We start from the raw sequence: 27,927 nt of genomic DNA on the forward strand, positions 1-27,927 counted from the left end.
GTGTTTACACCCCGAAAAATACCCCCGCCCCAGTCAAAAATACATCCCCACTGAAAGAAATTTTTCCCAAACATTTTCTCCCCATTGAAAATTCCCCCCAGACAATCCTGCCCGTGCGGAAAACTTCCCCGCGAAAAATTTCCCTGTGTTTCCCAATAACAAATAATATTTCTACGTAATGGACAAACTAGACAACTTTAAAACATATTTAAATTTCTACAATGGCGTTCTCTAATTGTTTTGCAATTTGAGAAGGAGGGAGATGCCTCAAAGAGTACATTTTATGCCAAAACATTCCAATACTCATTGAGCCATCAGATAAATACAGAATAAGTTCTAAGGGAGAAAGACGAAGGGAGGGTGGAAGTGGAAATTGATGTATAGTCCCCAGGGCAGTAGCCAGGATTTTGTTTGGGGGGAGGGTTATTTTTTAGGGGATGAAAAAGCAAAAGGAAAAAGTGCCAAGGAGCTAGTTTTCATGATAGGTTTTTGGTTATTCAAGAAATAGGTTACAGTTGCAGGTAAGAAATATTTTTGCTCCCGATTCTGATCATATGCTCCCAGGAAAAAATTGCAGCGTCAGCTCTTTTGAAACAACAGAAAATGTTATTAGTTGTTTATATTGGTTTAAATCTACAACTAAGCAAGACACTCTTTCTTGCTTAGTTGTGGGTTTAACCAAAAGAAAAGAAAAAAGAGTGCTTAGACGTTAGTGTTAATAACTGGTTTCGGTTATTCAACAAGGATAGTCGCAGATAAGAAATATTATTGCTTCCACTTATCAAGTAGCGCATGTTACTTTATATACTTTAATATACGACTGAAAACACGCTTTTTGGAAATACCCAAAAGCTTTTTCCTGAAATGCGAAACACTATTCCACGACAATACAATCAAAAAATATGTACAGTTGGTCTACAGTAAACTATTCAGATCATTGACAATGGTTCTCCGCGATGTTTAGTAAGATCTACTGTAAACACATTAGATTCCAACACAGACTTTAAACAAATTTTAAATTTCAAATGATGAGGGAATTTTGATTTTCCTAGCCGTCCTAGCCGATGGGTTGACTATTTGATTTGGAACGGGGGTCAGCAGCGTGATTCTTTAAAAACAGCCCGGGTCAACCCAGCTCCAAACCTGGAGAAATTTCGGGGGAAAACATAGGAAATGACGCATGACTTGCCCCCACACATGCTTTGCACTCCCGGCCAAAGGCAGAGAATCAAATGATTAGTACCACCACTCTGTGGACCATCGGTAAAGTATGCTGAAAGTTTTGTTTAGCTTTTTATAGTTGATAATTCCCGGCTAAGTCGACAAAGAAAATGCAAAAACAATTTAAAACAGCGACAAAAGACAAATATACAATTATAAAACTAATGTTCTATCTCATTATCTTGTATTATAATTATAATTACAATTGTGCAATATTATTAGTGTTTGACTAACCGGTAAACGCAGACAGTTATCATGACAGTTTTAGATCTTAAAAATGTATTACGTTAACTTCTGTAGAGTTTTGAATTAATGAAAAAGTTCAATTTCATATTGTCTCTTCATAAGGGATTTAAGGAGGCAGAATATCAGATATAAGGAGTTTAAACTGTAGGGAATTCAACTTCTGATTATCGTCTTAAGCAGCTTGGGACGCTTGAAGTGCGGTTTGATATGGCAGCATATTCGGTTTCATCAAGCATAAATGGAAACTTTCTTTCAAAATGATATCAAACATAATCCCAAACAAACTTAGTAGAATAGAATAGTAATAGTAGAAACAGCGACTTAGAGTAATGTCCCTCACGCTAATTACCTTTACCAAGAAACTTGTAAAAAAGAATACTTAGAGGCAAAGCTATAGCACTGCCCATTGTAAAAAGTCATTAAGCTTCAACGTTTTATCATTTATTTATTCGGAGGTAATTCATACGGAAGGAGTGGTGGTAAAAACTTTTGAGAGAGTTGAATCGATTGGAAATCGGAGGTTCTAGTGTCCTTTAGTGTCCTTGGCAACTAGCACCCCTGCCGCGTCCTTTTTGCCCAAATGCATCCAATCAAAATTTGAGATGCCCATTCTGCTCAAAAGAGTCCCAAGGCAATAAAACTATGTCTCCGGTGTTGAAAACCACCCCGACCCCCGGGGGCAAGGGCTGTAAGCTTGGCTTTTGCCCATTGTTAACTTATAAGGTTTATATGGGAAAGAGTGGTCGTATAAACTTTGAAGGGGACTAATTCAATTGGAAAGTGAAAAGTTGAAATTGAAGTTTTAGCACCTTTTTAAGGGTCAAAAGTGGTTGCAGGGCAACTAGCCCCCATCCACGCTCTTTTTCCCCAACTGCATCAGATCAAAATTTTGAGAAGGCCATTTCGTACAAAATAGTTCAAAAAACAAAAATCTATGCCTTCAAGGTTCACAAAATTGCCCCACAACCCCTGGGACAGAGGTTGTAAGCTATTCAAGTTGTTCATTATTAACATATAAGGTTTTTATGAAAGAAGTGGTCCCATAAATTTTGGAAGAGGATTATTCGATTGGAAATCGAATGCTCTAGTTCCCTTTCGAGAACCAAAAGTGATCAGAGGGCAACTACGCCCCTCCCCTTCCCCCTAATGTATCCCATCCAAATTTTGAGAGTCGTTTCAGAATAATCCAAAGATTAAATAGCTACGCCTCCGGGGTTGGCATCCCAGCCGCTACTGCAAGGGCTGTAAATTATGCAAGTTGCCCATTGTTAACATATAAGATCTTTTATTAAGAAAAGTGGACCTGTTTGAACCTGGATCTCCTAAAAAGCTTATAGCATTGCGATGAAACTTAAAGGAAAAGTTGAGACGGATACCAAACACAATCAGAACACACTTTGTCCTTGCTGGTTGTGAATAGGGAATATCAGGAATAACTAATGAAGGGCTGAGAGTATTAGGTTAAAACTTTCAAGGTATGTTGACGAGATTTTAAAGAAGGATTGGAGGGCAACAGGCCTCATCCTAGACGTTTTTATGTGCCACCTCTCCACAAAAATTGTTGAAACTTTGTAACTACAATTTTGTTCAAACTAGTCAAAAGTCGTAATAACTAAGCCTCCAGTGATGTCCTATCCCCCACAGCCCCGAGGCAAGGATTGTAAACTATGCAATTTATCCATTGCTTACATAAAGGATTTATCATTAGGAAAAGGGGAAGTTTTTATTCTGGGTATATTCGAAAAGCCCAACGATATTAAGGTGAAACTTTGGAGAAACTTAGGGGTATCTTTAACTGAATCAAAAAGCACTATGCACATCCAGTTTATTAAAAAGTGGATAGGGCAATCTTTTAAAAGTGGCTGAATGCAATAACTTAAAACATTCAGGACATTGTTTAGGATGGTTTAAAGTGGTTAGAAGGCTGCCAGCCCTCCTTCCATGTCCTCTTTAGCTGCCCTCTCTCGAAAAACGTTAGATCAAAGTTTTGAAAAAGCCATATTGTTCAAAATACTCTAAAGGTCAAATAATTTTGCCTATGGGAATGACATAGCCCTCCACAGCTTTGGAGAGGAATGCCAAACATAATGAAATACTATATACATGCTGTTTGTCAAAAAACTGTAATAGCAATTTCTAAGGAAGAACGCATGAATTGAAAAGCTATAGAAATATTCATTATATTAAACGAAACGAAAATCTTTGGCAATCAAAATTGAGCTGAAATTAACAACAACAAAATTCTCCAAAAAAAGATTTTCGAGAAAAAGAAAGAGCCATATTAAACTTAAGACTAGCAGAAATAAATGTCAATAATAATTCAAACTCAAAACGACCAGAAATTATTACTAAAGAATAAATGAAACCAAAAACAAACAGAAATTAAAATAAACGATTATAGAAAACGTAATGATAGCAGGTACTAATATAGATGAATAAACAAACCCTAATACGAGTAAAAATTAAATTCAATGATCAAGTCAAAACGAACCAAAATTACTACCAACAGGATTTTGGCTACTGTTATTTTCCCCCTTGCTTACCCGAAAAAGTCTAAATCTTGTTGCGTCTTTTGCCCCTTACTGAAACGCACAATATATTACAAATATTTTCTTTTTGTATTTACAACGCTGGAAAAAAATTAGAAATTGCAGTGAAATAAAATTTGGAATTGGTGAGTTTCCAAGAATTAATATAATCAAATGTTAAGAATTCAGTTTACTTTCATTAGTTCTTTCCGGTCACCTTGATTATTATCGTGATTTTATATTTATTTTTCGTCAACGTTTTGAAAGAAAAAAGTACAGGGTTCAAGGTACACATAGTTTTAGTAAAACCCAAATGACGCAGCACGCTTTTGACTTTTATGGTTAGGAAGAGGAAAAAGATAGTAGGCAAATTCCTGTTTGAAATATTTTTTTTAATTTTAAGTTTGAAGTCTTGAATGTTCAATTTCATCTTTACTCGTTCTAAGACTTATTTATTCATCTACATTAGTGCCTGCTATCTATATGTTTTGTTTGATTCTTTATTTAGTTTCTTTTCAATTTTTGTTTCATATATTCTTTAATAATAATTTTTGATCGTCTTGAGTTTGAGTTATTACAGGAATTTATTTCTGCTGGTCTTCAGTTTAATGTGTCTCTTTATTTTTTTTGAAAAAAACTTTTTTTTCGGAACTTTTTTTTTAGTTAATATACCGGAAAAAAAACGAAGAAATACCAAGACTAGTGAAGCACTACCAAATAGATGGCTTTGTAAGTTGTAGTTAAACAGGAATAAAACCAAGCACGGGAACAAATACTTACCACAGTTTCTAAAGATGACTGTGCAGTTTCTTGTTCTTCTGTAAAATTGCAATGAAATAGATCCCTTCTAAGGAGATTACCATCGTACTCCAGAAATGAGAGATAGAGATTCCTAAAGTGTTCCACGTGCTTATTTTTAACTTTCAGCTTCTTTGGTGAATTCCAATGTATTACCTAAGAAACGGAATTGGTTAGAAAAACCAAACAGTTCGTGGTAACGAGCTGTAAGCAAGGAGCGACCCTGCTCAATACTAACCGAAACTCTAAAAAATAGAACTTTGATACCAATAAACACATCAAAAGAATTGGAATTTTATTCTGATTTTAAATATATAAGTTTCATAAAGTTTAGTCTTACTTAACAAAAGTGACGAGCCTCAGAAAATTGGCCTTATTTTCGAAAAAAGGAAGGAAACCCCTAAATGTCATAGAATCTTAACGAAAATCACAGTTATATTCGGCGTATCAGAGAACCCTACTGTAGAGGTTTCGAGCTCCTATCTGCAAAAATGTGGATTTTTTTTCTTTTGCCAGAAGAAAGATCACGGAGAGCCAACTCATGAATCCATACACACAAGATGGTTCCCACAGAAACAGGCATGTCCATATGAGTAAGAGCAGGGGGGAGGGGGGTAAATGTATGTACACTGGGCTCAAAGGCCTTACGACGTACGTGCCTGAGTTGACATATCTAAACTCTTAATTTTGAAATTGTTGGTACAGTGGACCTTATTTATCCTTGAAGTCATAATTTGTCTTTATCTAACGTTTCAATTTTCTAAAATAGTGGAGTCAAGAAGGGAAGCATTGTGAACTCATCTATGTTCAACATTTGTACATATAGAATAGTTTGATTGAAGTTCCTTTGGCTTGTTTGTTCTACAATACAAACAGTTCTTATCTTGCCTGCGCCAACCATTATTTTTATCAGTAAAATGAAATCTGAATGATTAAATATGTCAAATGAATCAAAAAGTCTTTCTCAGTAATATTGCTTTTTTCTCTTAATCCCAGCAATTGTAAATTCTAGTATTTTTTAGACTAAGTAGTTTCGCTCAAACTGACTTACACTATTTCATAATCTTCTTCAGTTTGGACGAATGTCATAATTCCTTCGCTTCACCTGATGTGCGCTACATGTAGCCATACTAAGATGTTTTCGTAATCAAATAATTTCTAACAAAAAAAAAAAAAAATACCGATCGGACATGGGAAAATTCTACCACGCCAGAGGAAATACAGTTAGGCGAGTCTTGCCGGGCTATATTCAAATATCAGCGTCGATCCTACTTTATTCCATACAAAATATAAGTGCATTGAGATTCACAGAAAGGCAGTCTATTCATTACCAGTTTTTTTTTCTTGATAAGTTAGTACTTTTGTGACACGTGTTGAGTTATGGGAAACGTAATCAATTTTGTCGTTCCTATAGTATTTTAAATTTTATGGTACATTAAATTCACAAAAATAAGGAAACTAGTTTCTAAATTTGCAAAGAAAAAAAATATGAAGGAATGCAAACAAAGAAACTGACACTATTTGTGGGGTCAGTAGAAAACTAAATAAGGAAAGGCATCAGTTTTAGATTTGATAAAACAACTGTTGAATCGGAAAAATTGTGAGTCGACAGCTTGTTAGTTCGTGTTTTTTCATTATTATTATTTCTTTTTAAAAACCGGAGATCTTCAGAGATGCAATAAAACCTCCATATTGTGTTTTAAATTAGCATCCCGTCAAATATTCTAGTCCGAATAACGACTAATAGAAACCTATCAAAATGATAATTAAGCTGGAAGAGACATTCAAACAGTCATCAAGTGTTTCTGGTTCCAAGCAAGGTACTGGTCTAACGCAGTGGCGGTTCTAGCCTCTCTTGCGCTCGGGGCAAAATCTTGATCAGCGACCCCATCCTGTCTCCCACAAAATTTTCAAGCCAAATCTTAACAATATTTTCATTTTATAGAGAGATTTTCTTTATTTATCAATTCACAAAACAACAAATAAAATTAAACAAACATAGCCACTACTAGAAGGTCAATTAGCCTGTGTGCAGTGACAAAACCTGTATGTAGTGACATTTATTAGCAAAATTATTTAATTATTGTTAATTATGTCAATCATTATTCGTTCATTGTTTTTTTTAACTTATTTTTATTTTATCAATTAATTAATAATTTATTAACAACTTTCGTTTATTAACTGCACCCTTTACTTTACTTCATTAAAAATAAAATTCCAAAATGATTTTAACCGTTAGATTATTTATTTTAAATTTTGCGCCCCTAAAAATTCTGCACTCAGTTCAAGTGCCCCCTCTACCCCCCCTAAAACTATATTTCAAGGAAGATATCCTTGCAAGCATGAAATTTGGAGACTGGCTAGATCAAAAGGCGCAGTAGCTCTGGTTTTATTTATCGTTTTATATACACGGGCTATTAGCTGATGCTTGAACACAACAGAAACCTATTTAATATGTTCCATGAAAAGAACACGAAATAAGAATATTCTTTGATACTTTGTTAAAGCGAAACGAATATTGCTCTTTTAATAATTTTTTTTTACATTTTTTTTAATGACCAAACTTAACATTTTAGACGTTCCACTTTGATGACGTATGAAAATAATTTGCCAAAAGTACCTGCAGTTTTTCTGGTAAATTAAAGGTTTGCAGGTTTAAACATTAATTCTGTCGCTATAGGCAAGACTGATTTTGTACTGTCAAAATAGAGAGCTAAATCTAAATGTCTTACAAACACTACTAGAAAATGCTTAAGCACTTTTATATGTGTGACCATGAATTGATTTACCGACGTCATAATTTAGAAAAAAAAGGCATACTTTCATAAACGAGCCTAAATCGGACACCAGGATTAGGAGAAAAAAGATCTCGTCTGGCTAATTTGCAACAGCGTACAAATAAAAAATAGCAATAATAAGAAAAAAAATAATAATTCGACAAGCACATGAAGTCTTTTATCAAACACCGTAATTAACCTTGTCAGAACACAAAGTAAAAACCTACTACTACTACTAACAACTCCCTGCACCACCAATCCATCTAAAACCTACTCAGCTACAAACGCCCTCCCTCGATCCCAATAAATTCAAAACTTTGCTCTTTAACCCCTCCGTTGAAGTTGAAATTTCCTCTAAATTGTTCCTTACGAAATCTTCCTAACCAAAACAGGGATGAAACGCTTCAATCGTACAACGTGGCCTAGCCATCTTAGCCTTTCTTAAAGTACAGCCCTAGAAAATGGGATCGAACCACATTTTTCGTACAGCTTATTGCTTGATATAAGGATAGTCAAGCGGGGACCTGAGGTTATCTTTAGACAAATCCTCTTGACAGCATTTAACCAATCTTCCTCATCCTCTTGAAACACCCAGAACCTCTTCGCTTGAAAATGTTGTACTTAAGTAAGTTACAGGCATTAAAACCAATATGACAGATCGGGATATCAGACTATTAGAGCATATTTATCAATTCGTGACAGTGCCCTGACATCTGGAGCTCAGGTCAATGACGCCTTAAAAATATTAATGCGTCAGAATAAAATCTGTAGACTATTTTTATCTTGAGTTCCTTTTCTCTTTTTCTTTCTTTCATCCCTTTTGTGTGCTTCAATTGGTTTGTTCTTATGTTAATTGTGCTCAATCCGGCTTAAGCCTCTGGGAAGCATATTTATTGTACTGTATGGAATTTTCTGTTGAATGAACACTTCGTATGGCTTATGTCAAGCATGATGTCTATAAGCACTTGAAGCAGAATAATAATCTTTCTTGTGCCTTTCTCTCTCTCCGTTTGTATGCTTAAGTAAAAAAACTAGCAATTAAGGCACAGTACCTTAGCTAAAGTACATTTCACAAATTCTTTCAGCTAAGACTGATTTTCAGCAACATTTAAATGTCATTCTAGTAATTCTGGCCACTCAGGCAAGGTCCGTGTTTATAAGCCTTCAAGTTTCTTTATTACTGGCAAAACAAATCAAATATAATTTCTTAATAGCTTATATATTTTTTAATGTAATTGAGGCTAGAGCTATTGAGTTTTATGCTAAACTTAATACTGAAAAGCTGCCGAATTATATAGTTATTAATGCTCACATTTAGCAATAAATTCATGTTTGAAAATAAAGAGAAGAAAATCAACAATATGTATTGGCAATTGAAATTGCCCAAATTCAAGCAAAGCGCAAGACAAGTTCTTGCAATCATCCTCTGAGACTATCAGCCTCTGAACTGACATTGTGAAACAGATTTTTCCATAAATAGAAAAAGAATGGCTTAAAAATACACTACTTCCATGAGCAAATAGTTCATCTTTCTAATCCTGTGGTCTTCAATTAAAAAAATATTCATTCTATTCTGAAAAGTGAAGTTTTCAAACGTGATGAATACATAAAAGCTCTGCTATCTCTGCAAAACGAGGCGCGAGGTTTGATCCTAGCAGCCGCACGGCCAACGTAAGTACCTTTGTAGTGAAGAACCGTTGTTTAACCACAGGCTGGACTCCGATATGTCCCCATTCCCCAGATTTAGCTGGGGGGTTTTATTCTTATTTGTCCTCTAATTAATCGAAGGCGTTATCATGATTAGGATAATATAGTTGAATTTCTTTTTTATTACTATTACAAAATTATCAATGCGGTAAAATGGGTCTCTTCAGAAGGAAACATGCTAGAACAAAAAGAGAAACAACATTATATTGCTAATGTTATGCTTATTTTCATGGTTTGGTTCACATTTTTGACAACTCATACCCGGCCCCCCTCTTATGGTCTTATATAGCCTTAGGCAATACAGAAAAAGCAATATAAATATTGATAAAAACTAATTCAAAAACAGATAAAAATGGGGAAAAAAAGGAAAATGATTTATTGATACTTGTTGCATATTATAAAGTAAGAATTCCATAATTTTTTGGTTAGTTTCTCTATATAGCCTAGGATTATGTGAGACAATTTGAGGGGGACTGGGTATGACCTGTCAAAAACGCGAACCAAACCATGAAAATAAGGATAACATTTGCAATATAAATATGTGTCTTTTCTTGTTCTAGCATGTCTCATTCTGAAGAGGCTCAGTTCTAGATATTTACCACCAATATAATTGAGAAAAGAAAAGAAGGATATCCTGATAGGAAATGAAGCTGCCAATATTTATGCAGAAATGTGAAAGAGTACGCTGAAATTATAAAAAAAAGTAGACAACTCCGGGGAATTCTTAGTCTGTAGCTTAGCTTCCAATCTCAAACTCTAACTTTCTTCAAAAAGATTCTGTTTCAAAATAGAATCTTTAACTCGTGGTTGACATGACTTAATGTAGCAGCCTTATGTTTATGCTTTATGCTTTCCTGGCATGAATGTTGAAGTTGAAAATGCTAAAAGAGACTATCTTCGTACAACTTAAGCCTATCAACTAGTAGCACACTAAATTCTTATACCAAAGGGTGAAAACAACGCGGCAACTTTTGAGCTCACATGAGCTTATATTCAGCGAGGCTGCAATAAACATAAAACAACAAAAGTATTTGTTTTACTGACAATGATGTTTTTATGTGTAGGGTACTTAATATTAAAAAATTGATCAAACTTTATTTTTACAATGCTATTTAACTAGATGTGAATTCGGCCATAATGGCTATAGGATTATCGCTACGGATCGCATTTGTTCAGTAGACTGTAGGTTGTGAAACACTAATCTAAGTGATTAAAAAGCTACCTTAATATCTGAAACAGATGTATAACACTCTTCAGAAAGCGTATTGTCAGAAAGTTGTACATTCCAAAAGCAAGGAAGACGGTGAACAAGATGAGGACTCTGATGTATTACACCATTTATAACATCTTGATCCGCGAGGTTGGTCGAAAGCTTGAAAAAAGCAATGAAAGAATATAAATTAAGGGATTCATGGCGGAGACACTTGCATACAGAAAAACTAAGTAAAGAGTAATAGTTACAAAGTCAGATTTATAGCTCTATTTATTTAGGAGAAGATTTGTCACCTTTATAAACTTTCGTTATCATTTTGTAACATTTGCTATTTTACAGAAAAATGTTTCTAAAATTATTTTTTATACGATGGTTCTCCGAAATAATAAAGGGCATAAAATAATCAAGAAAAGCGGTAGAAAGGATGGCAAATTTTTCTAACTAATTGAATTTATAAAGCTTGATTTTGAAACTCCTAGTAAGGTTTTTTAATATGGTGACGTGAGATGAAAGTGAGGTTTATTTACAAAATAATTTCGGTTCGTTTTAAAATTTAATGTTGCTCATTGGAGTAAACATTGTTTTCTTCAATGAAAACATTCAACAAATTATTTTTCTAAATTCAGGAGAGGGAGGCAAAAAATATAGGGTGCAGTTTCGGAAAAAAGGGCACATTTATGTTTACAACTCGTTAACTAGCCGCTTTTACGGACAACGACGACACGACTGCCTGTCCATGGATTATTCTTTATGGTTGATTGTGTATGGCTATGCTATTTGACCTATGTGATTGTATGGATGAGTAGGGTTAAGGCCTCATTCAAGTGCTGATCTATATTAATCACTAATGTAGGAAAACAGTCTTCCTTTTCTCCTTCTGTCTTTTTTTTATGTGTTTGTGCTGTTGCACTGGTGATTTCTCCTCTTATTATAATACCAATTTAAATTACATTGAGCCTAAGATAAAAGAAACGATTTTGGTAATAAAGCATAATAGGCATATTTTTGCATAGAATTTGTTAACACGTCTGTGTTAAGGACTAAAGCGCCTATTCTATAGGGTAAACCAGAAGCAATTAAAAAAAAATTCTTCTCTTGGCAGTCTCATATATAGGCCTACTTAATATAATTCATATATTTCTTATAATGCTGTTTGTTGAGTTCTGTGTAAAGGTGTGTGTAAATTGAAGATTGTAGATATGGCTGTGATTATAATGGATATAACCATAGAGCCACTTATGGTTGTAACCTACAACTAAGACGTCATTCCTCACCTTGTATGCAGATGCATTTTTTGTCCAAAAATTGGATTTTAATTTAAATATTATGCTTTGCTATTTATAGAAGACACTACATATATAGCAATTTCCTTTAAAATGAGCCCTTAAACAGCTGTATATGATGTTCAAGTGCCCCCGGTAGCAGTGGAGTAATAAGAGCACACATCAATGCCACCCATACAAAAAGTGATTTTCCTTGTTGTTCAAGCCAGGGGACTGTATGTCTTCTGAATATGTTTTTGGCCTTGGCGACTCCAATGGTGTACTTTTGTCTTCGATTCGACGCCACTTTTCAGGGGTTTCAGGCTATTTTACAGAATACTTGAACGACAAAATCGCAAGACAATTTACTGACAGCTAAATTTCATATGATCCAGTTTTAATGCGGAGAATGAACTTGATATAGTTTAGCGTTAGCTTTTATATAGAACAAACTTGCCCTCATTTCTTCTTGTATATTACATAGCCTCTCTTTCTGCTTCTTTCTAACGTTAATAAGACCAGACAATCCAATCTCGAATAAGAATGAATTGATAAGCTGTAGAAAATACTCAATTTGCTTTTGAACTTCTCCTCTTTATTTTTAAGAAAGATGACACACCACACCATGATACCGTGCATTAAAACCCATCTCTTCAATAAAAATGGAATAAATTAGCTAACAAAATAAAATAGAAACCAATTGATCCTCTTACTCGAACAAGAAGCTCTCTTTCTGCCGTCTGTCTCCACATTTGATCCCAGTTCTCCAGGCGCAAACGAGCAAGATTCATCAGCATAATTCCTGTATTAAAACCTCTTCCCAGTGCAGGCCAAGGTTTGAAGGTTTTGAAAAGGGTCCCAAGATACCAATCAGATTGATTTTCTACTAGTCCAATAGCCTGAAATAAACTTAGATGAATGTATTCTTGTTGCATAAGGTACTAACGAATTAACTCGTTTTACATAAACAATAGACTATCAAGAGGGGAATATCCCATTGAATTTTAGATATTGACCATATAGACTCAGAACAATAAAATCAAGATTAATATTGACTAAGAAAGCGGTTTGGGCCCTGGATATTATGTCTTAATAATCGTTTTTTGACAATTGTTTTAACAGTTTAGGATAATTGTATTTTAAGGCATTAACATGCTTTACATGCTTACATGGTACAATCTCAAGAGTTTATCTATTTGTCTCAATCAATCCTCCAGACAAACTGTAAAACTGAGCGCTCCCTTTTAAACTTTCAGGTTTGTTCCTAGTGCAAATTGTCAGATCGTACACACACAAAAAGCAAGAAAAAAATAGAAGTTCACAATATGACAGTGAAAACTGAATCATAAAAAAATTATATAAAATTTGATAAAATAATGCATCTGTGTTTTCCGTCATCAATAAAATACATCTTAATGAGATACAACATATAAACTGAGACTGTTTGTTAAACAAAAACCTGTAACAGCCCAAAACAGCCGAGATCAACATGTATAGCCCATTTCTAATTTCCATGGTATAGAGAAATAGAAACAGGGCTAATGACACAAAAACAGTGTAGAAAACAGAGATACCACTTATAGCAGCATGTCCTTGTGCCATATTGATGCTACTTATCTTCTATTCATTAAAAAATAAAATGATTTAGATTGCCTATTTGATTCATGTTAAAGAATAAATAAAAATGAATAGATATGTTTCTGCAGGCAGTCCATGCAAAAGAACATTCTGAGAGGAGTTCACAATTTAACGGGTTTAATTTTGTCAAAGTCTATAAAAATAATCGATTCATTCGTGAAGTACGAAACAGGAGGGATGCCACCTCTCCTTTCATATATTTACTTGCTAAACAGTGTCTATATGGAAATTTTAGTATTAAAATAAATACTGTATATAATAGTATTTGATAAAATAATAGTATATAATAAAGTAAAATAAAAGTACATAATAAAATAAATTAGACTAAAATAATTTAAAAAAATTAAAATCAATAAATAATCTCCTTTCATGTATTTTCTTGCTAAACAGTGTCTATATGGAAGTTTCAGTATTAAAAAGGATAAAGCCTGGACAAGTAGGATTTAATTTAAAGGCTGTCAGAGTTAAATAGCAATAAATTCCTTAATTTTTACAACTCTTTAAGACAGGGTGAAATTATAATTCAGATGTGTTGATAAATTTAGTAATTATCCAGGACAGCTGGAAATGAGTAACGTAAACAAACCCAGGTGATGTAGGTTCATAATTGGTCTGAAAGAGAATAAGATATTTTACAGCTATTTGGGCTCCACCTGCCCATGGCTCCTTGGCAAGGCGTGAAATAGAACTTAATACTGAGTTTCAGTTATTTTTCAGTACCGGTACTTTGAGGAAGTAAAAAAAAAGACTTCATCGATTTTAATACAGAACCTTTCACTCATCTCTATGAACAAAAAAACATACCTCTCGCGGTCCAAATTCCTTGAACCTAAGCCATAATCTAGCGATATCGTCAGCAAACGTAATATCTGTATCAACACAAATAACTTGCTGTAGCCAAGACGGCAATATTTCCAATAAGCCCAATTTCATTAGCCCATTAACACCACTGTAATGATTTGTAGGGACCCACGAGACTGATGGAATCAGCCTTGAAGACTGGTAGATGGTGTACTGTACTGTAATAGGAAAATCCTATTAGTAAGTTAGCATATTTTGTCTTTGGCTCTCATTAAGTGTATAAAGCTGAAACAATAGGGCTGATTCATTTCAAGAGACTTGAAAAAACTGCTCGTTTGCCCAACTCTTTATTATATCCTAATACCTTTTTTTTAACTGTAGTAGCCATATTTTGGAGGATTTTTAGAACATGCTGGTTTTATTTAGATATTACATATCTTTGGAGTAGAATGTAACATTTCATTTCGGTTATTTTTTTCATAGACAGTTGAAAAATATGGATTTCATTTATACTATTTGAAACTCTCTATTTAGTATATATTTGCGACTATTATTTTGCGAAGGCCATGGTTTTTCAAAAAATTATTGAAACATAAAAGTAGGCTTTATCAACGAACATTGGAGATGCTCACAATTGACTCCTATTTTCTTCTTATTGAAGAGAGTTTCAAACTAGAGCTTTTTTCTTCCTTTTTTTTTACAATGATTAGAAAATTTCAAGCTAAATTTAAAACTGGTAGGATGGTCTTTCAGCCATTACAAACTGTTGCACAAACAATGGTGTCTGTTATGTCCTTCATGGCATCTTTGAAAATCAGAAGTGGTGATGCGTCACATAGCCATTTTGAACTGAAAGATGAATTTTGAACTGAATAAATACGTTCTGACGCCCAAAGAATGTTTACAACAGCCCCTAATTATTTTCTTTTTGATTGGGTGATTTAATATGTTTTCTTCAAAGAAAGAATTTTGGCTGAGTGCAAAAACAAGGCTAAAAAGCTAGGCTTTCTCTAAAAAGAATTTTAAAGGAAAGCATAAGCACTTATATGTTCCCAGAACGTCTATCTATTCATACTGGCTAGAAAACCATATTACCAGTGGGCATAAAATTAGCGCCCAATTTTTTGAAATTTTTAGACCCTCCCATGTTGAACTCCATATTATTTGCAAATACAATGCAACACTATCACAAATGCTATTAGCATCAAAACATGTGGGCCTCTCAGAATACTGAACAGGCAAGATGATCTAGCAAATTAGAAACAGCGAAAGTGTGCAAAAAAATAAATAAATAAGAATTTGAAACTAAACAAACAACACACTATAGCAAATAAAAATAGCTGAAATAAAAGCTACAATTCTTATTTTTCATGCTACAGTTTCATTGAAGAGCTGGACAGCATTTCGTTAACGACATTCACATTATGAGGAGATACGACAATCTGAAATACCACAAAGCTTGAGGAATGTTAGTAGCTGAATTTGGAGCCTACTCTCATTTCTTTCGACAATTACATGTACATTTGACTGCAAAATTTAACGTTTATTGTGGTCAACTATCGACTAGGCAGGTCAATTCTATTTTTCGATTTTTTTCCCCCTAGTTTATGGAGGCTGACCAAAATACAAGCATAATAGCACTGACATGTCAAATACTTTCTTGCCAAATTTTAAGTCCTCCAGTAATATGGGTATAATACAAGATTACTGCTACTAACAACTCACTGCAGCACCTACGACCCAATCCATTTAAAGGTTCACTTTTTATCCACCCCTTCCCCCACGAAGTCCCTATTTCCTTTAATTCCTTCTATTAGTCCACTTCTTATCCTGTATGGGGACGATCTGGTTCCCTTTTGGCCCCAAATTGATAGCCGAAAAGCACAATATTTGGCAATCCCTAAAAATTGGCTAGGCAACGTACCTTTTTTTTAAGCCCAAGAAAGTGGGATCAAACCACAATTTTATAGAGCTTACTGTTTGACATAGGGTCAGTCAAACGACTGTCTAAGACTATCTTAGACAATTACTTACAAAAAACATACAACAAATATTTTGTTGTATAATAATTCACATAAAACATACAACAAACATAAAACAAATTAACAAAAAAAAAAAAAACACCAAAAATATTCATCAGCCCTCTGAGCTTCATATTTCCCTATTCTTCCAAACTTTTTTCAATTGTCAATAAGTTTGTTTTGATGGAGGAATTTAAAGATGAGTTGTTTTTTTCTTGGAGAGAAAATGCCCCGAGCTCGGTAATTCTACTTTTACATCTTCATCTCTATCTTTACTAACAATCAAACCCTGGTAATTTACCAGAATGAAGCTATGCGAGCGTTGTGATATAAAAAAAAAAGGAGAGAATAGTTAGGTCCGATCATACGTTTATATATTTTATATTGATGATGAATTTCTAAATTTTATACGAGTTTACTTATGTTTAAGTTTATGAATGCCACTCTTCGGATTCTTGTCTAACTTATTTCATTGCAAGTTCACAAGGTATGGTACACGCTAATTGTGCAAAACTAGAAAATTAAGGAACGTCACGCCGAGATCTTTACTTTCAATCCGTCCTATTCTATCTGAAATATGGAATGACTTTCCAGATGAAATGAAGTCGGAGGAAGAAAGGACGAGTGTTGTGTCTTGTTGAAAAGTTTATGTTATAATTACATTGGGAGAAAGAAGAAGGGTATGAGTGTTTTGACATGTATGAGAATTGTTGTAAAAGAATTAATATACAAATTTCATTTTAATAATTTATGTGCGAAGAGCCAAAATCAAACATGCATTAATTCAAAAACGTTCAGAAATTAAATAAAAAAAACTAGTTTTTTTAAACTGAAAGTAAGGAGCGACATTAAAGCTTAAAACGAACAGAAATTACTCCGTAAATGAAATGGGTTGTCCCCTCCGCAATCCCTCGCTCTTTACGCTAAAGCTTTTAATTGTTTTAGAAAGTAGAATTGTGGCAAAGCTTTAGCGTAAAAAGCGACGGATTGCGGAGGGGACAACCCATTTCATATACGGAGTAATTTCTGTTCTTTTTAAGTTTTAATATCGCTCCTTACTTTCAGCTAAAAAAAACTAGTTTTTTTATTTAATTTCTGAACGTTTTTGAATTAATGCATGTTTGATTTTGGCTCTTCGCACATAAATTATTAAAATGATTTCCTAAAAATGATAAAATTATTCCTAAAGGCATAGTTATTATGGTTTTCGACTATGCGGAACAAAATGGCTATCTCAAAATTCTGATCCGTTGACTTTGGGAAAAAAATTAGCGTGGGAGGGGGCCTATGTGCCCTTCAATTTTGTTGGTCACTTAAAAAGGGCACTAGAACTTTTCATTTCCGTTAGAATGAGCCCTCTTGCGACATTATACGACCACTTGGCCGATACGATGAACCCTGGAAAAAAAAAAAAAAAAAAAAAAAAAAACAAGAAACAAACAAACAAATAAACACGCACCCGTGATTTATCTTCTGGCAAAAAAATACGAAATTCCACATTTTTGTAGATAGGAGCTTTAAATTTTTGCTATAGGATTCTCTGACACGCCGAATGCGATGGTGTGATTTTCGTTAAGATTCTATGACTTTTAGGGGGTGTTTCCGCCTATTTTCCAAAATAAGGCAAATTTTCTCAGGCTCGTAACTTTTGATGATAAAGACTAAATTTGATGAAACTTATATATTTAGAATCAGCATGAAAACCTGACTATTTTGATGCATCTTTTAGCATCAAAATTCCGTTTTTTAGAGTTTCGTTTACTATTGAGCCGGGTCAACTGTTCGTTACAACGAACTTTTTGATTAGAAGGTTGAGATACATAGTTGTCTTTAGGATGAAGTTTTTTTTCTAGCTCTATTTTGTTTTGTTTCCAAGGAAGAATTAGAATTACTTTTAAATGTGATAGTGGTTTAGTTTCAGTATTACAAAAGGATAACGTGTGAACTTTTGTGTCAGGAATCATGTGGTGTTTTTTAATTTTTATTTTGTATGACAATTATTTAATAAAAAATATTAATTGGGGGGATGGAGAGGTGAACATTTTTATCTAGGACACTCCAACTATCTGGATAATTTATGTCTCGGAGATTTTTATCTTCCCATTTGATCGCCACGTGCAGTCATAGCCTTTGCCAAGTTTTTTAGAACATAGTCAATCAAAATAATCCCTATAAGTGGAGACACGACAAACCCTGCTTAACTCCTGATTCCCCAGAAATCAAATGCTAATCTTACATCCAACCTTAACCACAAAAATTTTATTCTTGTAAACGGCACTAATTACTTTATTGTTCTTATCTGGCATGCCATACACAATAAATAATAGCATCTATAAATAGCATCTACAATAAAGCTTTTCTATCAGCTGAATCAAATGCCTGTCCAAAGTCTAAGAAAAGAGGACTAAGGGGTTTGAAGATTCAGAAGCCTCTCAATTATTATTCTAAGAGTGAAGATTTGGTCAACTCATTCTGTCCTCTTCCTAAAACCAAACTTATCTTCTTTTTGAACTTCATCTACAGCATCTCACAGTCTAATAAATATCATTAGACTAAGCACTTTGCTTCCTACAGAAATCAAACTGATGCCTCTGTGATTAACACCTTACTTATAATTTTCTTAAAATCACTACCTACTTCCCCTTTTTTCAAAAATAATATTCAAATCTTCAGTCATTTATCTCTAATTTTACAACCGTCATATTCCAATAAATCATGCAGCACATTATCCGGACATGAGGCTTTATTATTTTAATCCATCTGGAACTGTCTCTAGCTCCTCGCAACGTAAATCTTCCTTCATTTATAAACTGTCGCAAAAATTTTCATTCCTTTCTATATCATTTCTTAGAACTTAATTACGGTTTAACACATTCTCAGTATGTTCTATTCTCCTATTTTAAACACTTTTCTTATCAGTATTTGAGGCTTAGTTCCTATTTTAACATGTCCTTACAGTATCTTAATGTTATGTCGTGTAGGTGAACATTCCAGATTCCCAGCAATTTTATTCCAACCAGCAGAACCCCTTTTAATTTTCCATCGGGTTACTCAAGGCTATCGGTAACAAAGTTTTAGAACTCCTGACTTGGATTTAAGTCTCATTAATTTGTCGCATGACTTTATTATTACAACAAAATGGACTTCGTCACTCCTATCACTTTGGAATAAATTATGACAGAGTTTCTTCAGTAGCTTTAATGTCCACTTTCTTGCAAAATTGTTTAAAGCTACAACTTAACCTTTGATTATTCAAAACAGTGTGGGAACATGACAAAGACATCGACCACACACTAGCTTGAAAGATTGCTCAACTTCCTTTTTAACCACGTTGAAAACACAATGCTTCATTTTTAAGCATTAAAGCCCCTTCAGACTCATAGGGAAACCGATGAGAAAAACCCACCGGTACGAAAGGAAAAGTGTTCAAACGATAAATGCAAGATATTTTCGAAAAACAAAGATAAAATGGACTTCTACGCTATTTCTTGCTAGGTATTCTTGTTTCTCTTGTTCGCTTTATATAAAGCATGACTCATATTGTACAAAAACTGGCGGTTCTGAACAAGAACCACCAAATATCGAACTTCCGCGTGCTTAACAATTGGTATGCTTTCCACTTTCACCAATGCTTGCTAATTTTTGGTAAACGACACACAAAAACCCGATCGGTACCATAGAAAAACCAGAAGAAATCCCAAGCCCCAAAATAGGTAGGTAGTATGACGAAAAACAATCGGTACTATAGAGAAACTAGAAAAAATTCCAAGCCCTAAAATCGATATGTATAATGGAGAAAACCTTTCGATACCATAGGAAAACTAGAAGAAATTCCAAGCCCCGAAATCGACAGGTATTATGGGGAAAACCGATTGGTATCATAGGGAAACTAGAAGGAATTCCAAGCCCCAAAATCGGTAGGTATTATGGGGAAAACCGATCCGTATCATAGGGAAACTAGAAAAAATTCAAAGCCCCGAAATCGGTAGGCATTATGGGTAAAACCGTTCGGCACCATAGGAAAACTAGAAGAAATTACAAGCCCCAAAACCGATAGGTACTATGGAGAAAACTGATCGGTACCATAGGAAAACTAGAAGAAATTTCAAGCCCCAAAATCGATAGGTATTATGGGGGAAACCGATTGGTATCATAGGGAAACTAGAAGGAATTCCAAGCCCCAAAATCGGTATATATTATGGGGAAAACCGATCGGTATCACAGGAAAACTAGAAAAAATAAAGCCCCGAAATCGGTAGGCATTATTGGGAAAACCGTTTGGTACTATAGGAAAACTAGAAAAAATTACAAGCCCCAAAATTGATAGGTACTATGGGGAAAACCGATCGGTACCATAGGAAAACTAGAAGAAATATCCAGCCCCAAAATCGATGGGTACTATGGGAAAACCGATGGGTTTTTGAGCGTTTTTCCATGCGTCTGAGCAGGCTATTACTCATGCCACTCATGCCAGTAAGACAAACCAGCAAAATGGTTGCATCTAATAACTTTCAACTTTGAAAAAAGGAATTTACCCAAAAAAGGCTAACTGAATTTATCGTAACTCGCTACAAAATTGACATTACTCGAGACAAATAGAATGCAAGTAACAAAGCACAGCAGCATTAGTTTAGATCTACAGTCTATTATCTGTAGTATTCTAGAGTAATTTCTTAGACCACACTGCTTTTCCATTTACGAAACAAATAATTGAAGAAAAATGGGTTTAATTTTTTTAAATAAAGCAGTGACAACAAAATAAAATAAAAATTACACTTTAACTCACAAAAAATAAAAATACTCCGAATATTTCGGCCCCACCTCCGGGAGCCTTTCTCAACGGGAAAAAAAAACAAAAAGGGAGAAAATTACAACAATTTAGGACTATTTTTGAGACATTTTAAAAATGCCACGACAACTAAACCGAACTAAAAATATAAACAATCAAATATAAAAGAAACAAGAACTCACATTTTTAAAACAAACACTCCCGCACTTGACTGTAACTTTAGAAAAAACTGCAATAATTGTTTCTATTGGCACTTTCCTCTGCCACAATCGCTGTATAAATGGGGATCTATCAAAAATGAAAAATATAAATACTTGTAACAATACGAAAAAGAGGTCACCCAACCCCCAAATCCAATCAAAATCTTACAGGTTAATGAAACACAATTATGAATTATAAATTGAATGGATTTTTTCATTTGCTATTTTAGCTGCCGTCCGTTGACTTTTTACAGCATTGACCATGCTTTGACCTCCGTTCGCAAGGTTATTACTTGTTTCAGGACAATTATGCAAATCAATACTCATTGAAGTTTTTGACTGGTCTTTAATTAAACTATTATAAATTGAATTTATTTTAAATTCCCCCTCATCTCTATTGATACTAATACCCCCATAGATAATCTTTTTTATTTCTATAATTTCTCTGAAACTTTGTAAAAGTCCTACAGACTTATCAATAATTTTTGTCTGACAAAATTATTGATAAGTCTGTAGGACTTTTACAAAGTTTTAGAGAAATTATAGAAATAAAAAAGATTATCTATGGGGGTATTAGTATCAATAGAGATGAGGGGGAATTTAAAATAAATTCAATTTATAATAGTTTAATTAAAGACCAGTCAAAAACTTCAATGAGTATTGATTTGCATAATTGTCCTGAAACAAGTAATAACCTTGCGAACGGAGGTCAAAGCATGGTCAATGCTGTAAGAAGTCAACGGACGGCAGCTAAAATAGCAAATGAAAAAATCCATTCAATTTATAATTCATAATTGTGTTTCATTAACCTGTAAGATTTTGATTGGATTTGGGGGTTGGGTGACCTCTTTTTCGTATTGTTACAAGTATTTATATTTTTCATTTTTGATAGATCCCCATTTATACAGCGATTGTGGCAGAGGAAAGTGCCAATAGAAACAATTATTGCAGTTTTTTCTAAAGTTACAGTCAAGTGCGGGAGTCTTTGTTTTAAAAATGTGAGTTCTTGTTTCTTTTATATTTGATTGTTTATATTTTTAGTTTGGTTTAGTTGTCGTGGCATTTTTAAAATATCTCAAAAATAGTCCTAAATTGTTGTAATTTTCTCCCTTTTTGTTTTTTTTTTCCCGTTGAGAAAGGCTCCCGGAGGTGGGGCCGAAATATTCGGAGTATTTTTATTTTTTGTTAGTTAAAGTGTAGTTTTTATTTTGTTGTCACTGCTTTATTTAAAAAAATTAAACCCGTTTTTTCTTCAATTATTTGTTTAGTATTCTAGAGGAAATAATCTTTGGTTCTGTTCATTTTTGGTGATGACTAACATGGTTTAAAATGATTTTGACAACATATGAAAATCTTTCAACGATTGCAATTTAATCGAAACTTGCACTTGAGAAATAACCAGAAATGACTTTTATAAACAAATATTCAATGAACAAAATTCAACTGAAAGTAATGAGCAATACTGAAAATTAAAATGAACAAAAATCATTTCGTATATATTCCCCTCCTCAGCCCCTTGATATTTACGCTAAAGTTTTTAATCATTTAAAAAGGACCTTATTGCAATTTAACGGTCCTTATGTTTCAGCAGTTGTTCTCACAGGGTTAGGACGAAAATTAAAACTTTTGCGGAAAGAGCGAGGGGTTGAGGAGTGCGCAGACCTCCTCATACACGGAATAATTTCTATTCGTTTTTAATTTTAATGTTGCTTCTTACTCGCAGCTGAAAAAATTGTTTTTTATTTAATTTTTGATCGTTTTTCAAATCATGCAAAGGCCTAACCAAATATGATATCGGGCATCAGCATAAAAGCCCCCAATTCCTTTATGTTAAATTGTATATATCAATAATTGCAAATTGAATAGTTCTGTTCCACTTATTTAGTTTTTCTCCTTAAGTATTAAGACATGGGATCATAAGTAAGCTATCGGATCAGCGACGCTTCTTGACTACTAAGGTCCCTACAAAGTGTTATATATATATATATATATATATATATATATATATATATATATATATATATATATATATATATATATATATATATATATATATATATATATATATATATATATATATATACAGCGTGGACGCATTGGATCATATTTAAAATTTCGGACCAAACTTAAATATTTTGCCAAATTTTCCATGAACAATAGTTGTGTTGAATAATTTCTCATTAATATTTTAACTTCCGAATAGATTACGGATAGGGGTATTATTGTTCATATGCGGAAAAGGCAAGGCATGTGAATCTTTTATGCCATATAGAAAATTGTCGTAATGGTAAGGCACATTCTTACCTCCCCCCCCCTCCAAATCACCAATAATACAGGCATAACACAAAAATACTCCAGGGAATCCAGAGGCATAAGCTAATAGCTTCTACGTCCCCTCACCCCATTCCCAAAAACTTTTTCTATATTTATTTTGCTAAAGGGTCAATGAGTAAGGATAGTTTGGCATTAAAATGTTCTAATTGGGTCATCTGCCCCCCGTCTTCAAAATGACCCACCTTCTCTCCTTAATAATAGATGATGCGCAGTTACACATCCCTGAAGATAATTTTACGAAATATAAAGTAAGTCAGTTTAGTTGAATGACGGTTCAAAATAAATGTCAGAAACATATTTTTGCAATAAGAAGGAGGTATCACCCCGTAGTGGCCTTATTCAGGCTCAGTTTATAAGATGTTGATTTCTATCCCTCCCCCCCCCCTCTTACCCGAAACTCTTATATTCATCTGAAGGCTCAATGAGAGTTCAAATATTTTGGCAATAAAATGCACTCTCCAAGGCATCTGACCCCCCAAAGCCTACAAAATGACCCACCGTCCGTGCTTCATAATAGCTGATGCGCACTTACACATCAATGTAAATAATTATATGAAATAAGAAGCAAACCAGTTTAGTTAAATGAAGCTTTAAAACAAATATCAGAAACATTTTTTTTGTAATAATAAGAAAGTATCACCCTGTAGTACCCTTATTGAGACTTAGTCTAAAAGAAGAGAGATCCGAGTTTGATTCCTACTCCCATCCACCCCTTTCTATATTTATCTGAGGGTTCATTGGAGTTGAGCCCCCTCCTAAAGAAGGACCCACTATCTCTCCTTCATAATAGCTGATGCGCAATTATACATCATAAAACATAATTTCCTGAGAAATCAAATGAATCAACTCAGTTAAATCGAGCATCAAGATAAATCTCCATATTGACCATTTATATTGTATGGACTACGTGACTTTACAGAAACGAATACGCCACAATAGCAATATTACTTTCTCTACAACTGGGAAGCCCAAAATTTCGTATATCGATGCTTTTAAATCGAGCGGCTATGGTCGAGTTTGTATTCGGTATCAACGTGGCCCTCTTTGGGATAAAAATCGTGGCTTGGTGCCACAAAGTGGCAGAAAACACCACTTTTCTGTGGTAGAATACTTTTGGTCACTTAAAAAAGGCATTGAAACTTTTAATTTGCCTTCGAATGAGCCCACTCTCGATTTTCTAAGACCGAGGGTTTGATACTATTAACCCCGGAAGAAAAAAAAATGAACACGACGCATACTTGAATTTTCTTCCGGGAAAAAAGACAAAATTCCACATTTTCGTATATAGGACCTTGAAACATCTACAGTGATGTTCTCGGATATGCTGAATTTAACGGTGTATTTTCCATATGGATCACTTGCCTTTTTGTTGGTCTTTCCCCCTTTCTTGGAAAATCAGGTAAATTTTTACTGGCTCGTAGCTTTTGATGGGTACATTAAACTTAAAGAATTTTATATATTTGGAATCAGCATAAAAATTCCATTCTTTTGATGTATTAATTGTTACCAGAATTCCTTTTTTTAGAGTTTCGGTTATTATTGGCCCGAGCTGCTCCTTACTAACATTACCACGAACGATCTGACACAGCAGGAAGTCCAGCATCCCAAAATAACCATTTAACAACTCAAGATGTAATGTTGCCTGCAATGCCTCAGTCAGTTATAGCTCAGTTTTGCTCCTAAATCGAATATAAAAGTCAACTTCTATATTGTGTATACCACAAATGATTTGTGTAAATAGAATATAAAAGAATTGTAAATAGAATTAACTTTTGTATTCCTAAATCGAATACAAAAGTCAACTTCTATATTGTGTATACCACAAAAGATTTGTGTAAATAGAATATAAAAACATTTTTATTTTTAGTTTCCTCATAAAACCTTCAGTCCTCCTCAGTAGACTTTTCGCTCAAAATTGGGTTCCAGAACATAGCAATCTTTGGGGTTAATCATCCGATATTTCCCCCATTTCACGCTCTCTTTCAGCCGTCTTTGTTTCAGTGATTTTAAGCCACTGGTAATCAAATAGCAACCTTATTTGATCTATAACCAGATTTTTGAAAAAAGGTGGAAAGCATGTTGCAGTATTATCTTAAAGAAAAACAAATTTACCGTCTGGATCAAATGCTTCATCTCAGGCCCTTATCGTCACCATACAATATCTTACTATTACACCATCTAGCTGCATTTTCCAGATTATCAGTAATTTGAACTATTAGCATTCTTTTCCATCTCTATAGTTTACGTTTTAATGTCTTCTCTACTTCCTTTTTTTTCTTTTGTCCTCATGATGCTTATAATTTAGAAACATCTTTACAAATCCCTTCTCATTTTTAAAAGCCAGGTAGTGCTTTGCTAATAATTTCTCGCTGTTTTTTTTCCAGATATTTTCCTAAGGAATATTCTGCTACTTCGCAAACTGTTTTGTAAAGGCATTGCATCCGTCTTCTGTACTGTTAAAGCCAAAACTCCCTTGTTTTAATATCCAATTATTCTTGGAAATTTCCCCTCAAATTCCCATCCTGGAATCTATTAACATCAGAGCTGCTTAGGCAGTTACCCTTCCAGAATTCCAGCCTTACAATAACCCTAGCTACGTACTATTAGATCTTGATCTTGACTTTTAACGTCATTGTCAGCACCCCTATACACCCTAGCAGTCTATACCGGTCGTGCCAGTGCAGAACAAGCCTATGTTCGAACGTTTTTATGTAGCAAGGAAACAAACCTTTAGGAACCTTCCAGGATTGAAATAGATTTTCAATTACAACTTTTGCAGCAGAATCACTGACAAAATGGAAATGAAGAGGCTGTCTGCGGTAGAATAGCATTGATTTGATCACAGTGGCAGCAGACCGGGTTGCATTATGACCAACACACACAATAACAACATGAATTACTTCACATTCATCCAGCTTTTCCTGAAAATTAAAAATCAATAGATAGATGGTTCTCGGAAATCGATACAAATCGGCTAAATCTAACTATTAAAGTTAAAGAGATTTGGTTGTATCCTGTTTTTTCAACAGTATTTATACTCTAGCTAAAAGATCAAAGCGGTAGTGAATTTTAAATGAAATAAAAAGCCAATGCTTCTGATGTATCCATTGTTATCAAAATTACGAATCTTAGATTTTCGGTTACTATTGGTCCATGTCGCTCCTTACCTACAGTTTGTTGCCACAATCTGATTGATTTGACAAACAATTAGCTAAATTCAAAATAATTGATTATGAAGGGAAAACATAAATAAAGAATTCTGTTCTTTACTGACATTTCAACTACAGAACTTTATTTAGATTAAAACAAGACGTGAAAATTAATTTGTTCTCAATAAACTGAATAGAAAATCAGCCCTTATCCCATCCAGAGAAGATATCATATCTGTATAAAAAGAATAATCATAATAATGCTATTTTTAGGATACCAAAAGTTTCCATGTTAGACTATTTCTTGTGCAAGACGTAAGTTACCACACGGTAAGCTACCACTGGGTAACTTACCCGGTAATGGTAAGTGTTAGGTTAAACTTACTGGTAAGTGGTAATTTTAAGTTTTTGATGAACAAAGATGTTTTCAATTGAAACAAATCCATCACTAAGAGAGCTGCTACTTCACTAAAGTCTATCGTAAAAAAAAAAATTGCATTTACCAGATTCAATGCATGAGTCATACCCCTTTGAGCTTATGTTGATATCACTCTGTTGGACTACCTCTTTGTCATTTCCTGCCTGAGTAAAAAAAAAAAAAAGAAAAAAAAAAAAAAAAGGGGATACGCGATGAGTCAGTCAGTCTGAATAAATAAGACATTCATTGCAGAGGTCAATTTAATACGGTTTTTTGAATAACTGTCTTTAATTATAAAATAAATAATCAGTTAATTATATATCCGGCTAAAGCGGGTAGTAACGCCTATTAATAAAAAATATTCCCATCCAATCTCTTCTTATCTAGCATTGCGATGGTGGCAGAGCAGCAACTAGTGGCCAAATATAAATCTTTTCCATCATCCCACTAGATTCTTAATTATTTCTAAATGAAGTGTCGTTATAAGGAGGTTTCCACAAAATCGAATTGAATCTTTTCTTTGGAATCTTGGTTTTCTAATGGATACTTGTGCTAGCTTTTGCCTATGTTTTGACTTTTTATCTGGTTTTATGATCTTAGCGAACTCTGCCTCAATATCTTAAGTTGTTTTCCATGCTCTCTATCCGCAAGGTATAAAAAATATATAGGATTGGTATATTGATTTTATGAATATAAAATTACTTCAGCTTTTTCTTAAAGGTAAGATTATACGATGGGTAAAACCATGCTGTTTCGAATAAATTCCAGAGATTAGCGCATGGATTCGGATCAGAAAGAAGTCTAACAATGAGCAAAACGCTGCGT

General features: G+C 34.0%; 1 protein-coding gene across 3 annotated transcripts in view; it reads right to left on the reverse strand.

Annotated features, from left to right (window-relative positions):
* Window positions 1-27,927, reverse strand: part of LOC136039139 (xylosyl- and glucuronyltransferase LARGE2s-like) — a 75,362-nt gene that overhangs the window by 31,308 nt on the left and 16,127 nt on the right. For all 3 annotated transcript variants that reach the window (XM_065722645.1, XM_065722628.1, XM_065722636.1), the window contains 5 exons: window positions 26,264-26,456; window positions 14,195-14,409; window positions 12,466-12,651; window positions 10,500-10,649; window positions 4,776-4,949 (listed from right to left, as the gene is read on the reverse strand). In XM_065722645.1, the coding sequence (XP_065578717.1) occupies window positions 4,776-4,949; window positions 10,500-10,649; window positions 12,466-12,651; window positions 14,195-14,409; window positions 26,264-26,456 (918 nt within the window). The remainder of the gene's footprint in view (window positions 1-4,775; window positions 4,950-10,499; window positions 10,650-12,465; window positions 12,652-14,194; window positions 14,410-26,263; window positions 26,457-27,927) is intronic.

This window comes from Artemia franciscana, chromosome 2, assembly GCF_032884065.1.
Source record: "Artemia franciscana chromosome 2, ASM3288406v1, whole genome shotgun sequence".
Classification (NCBI taxonomy): domain Eukaryota; kingdom Metazoa; phylum Arthropoda; class Branchiopoda; order Anostraca; family Artemiidae; genus Artemia; species Artemia franciscana.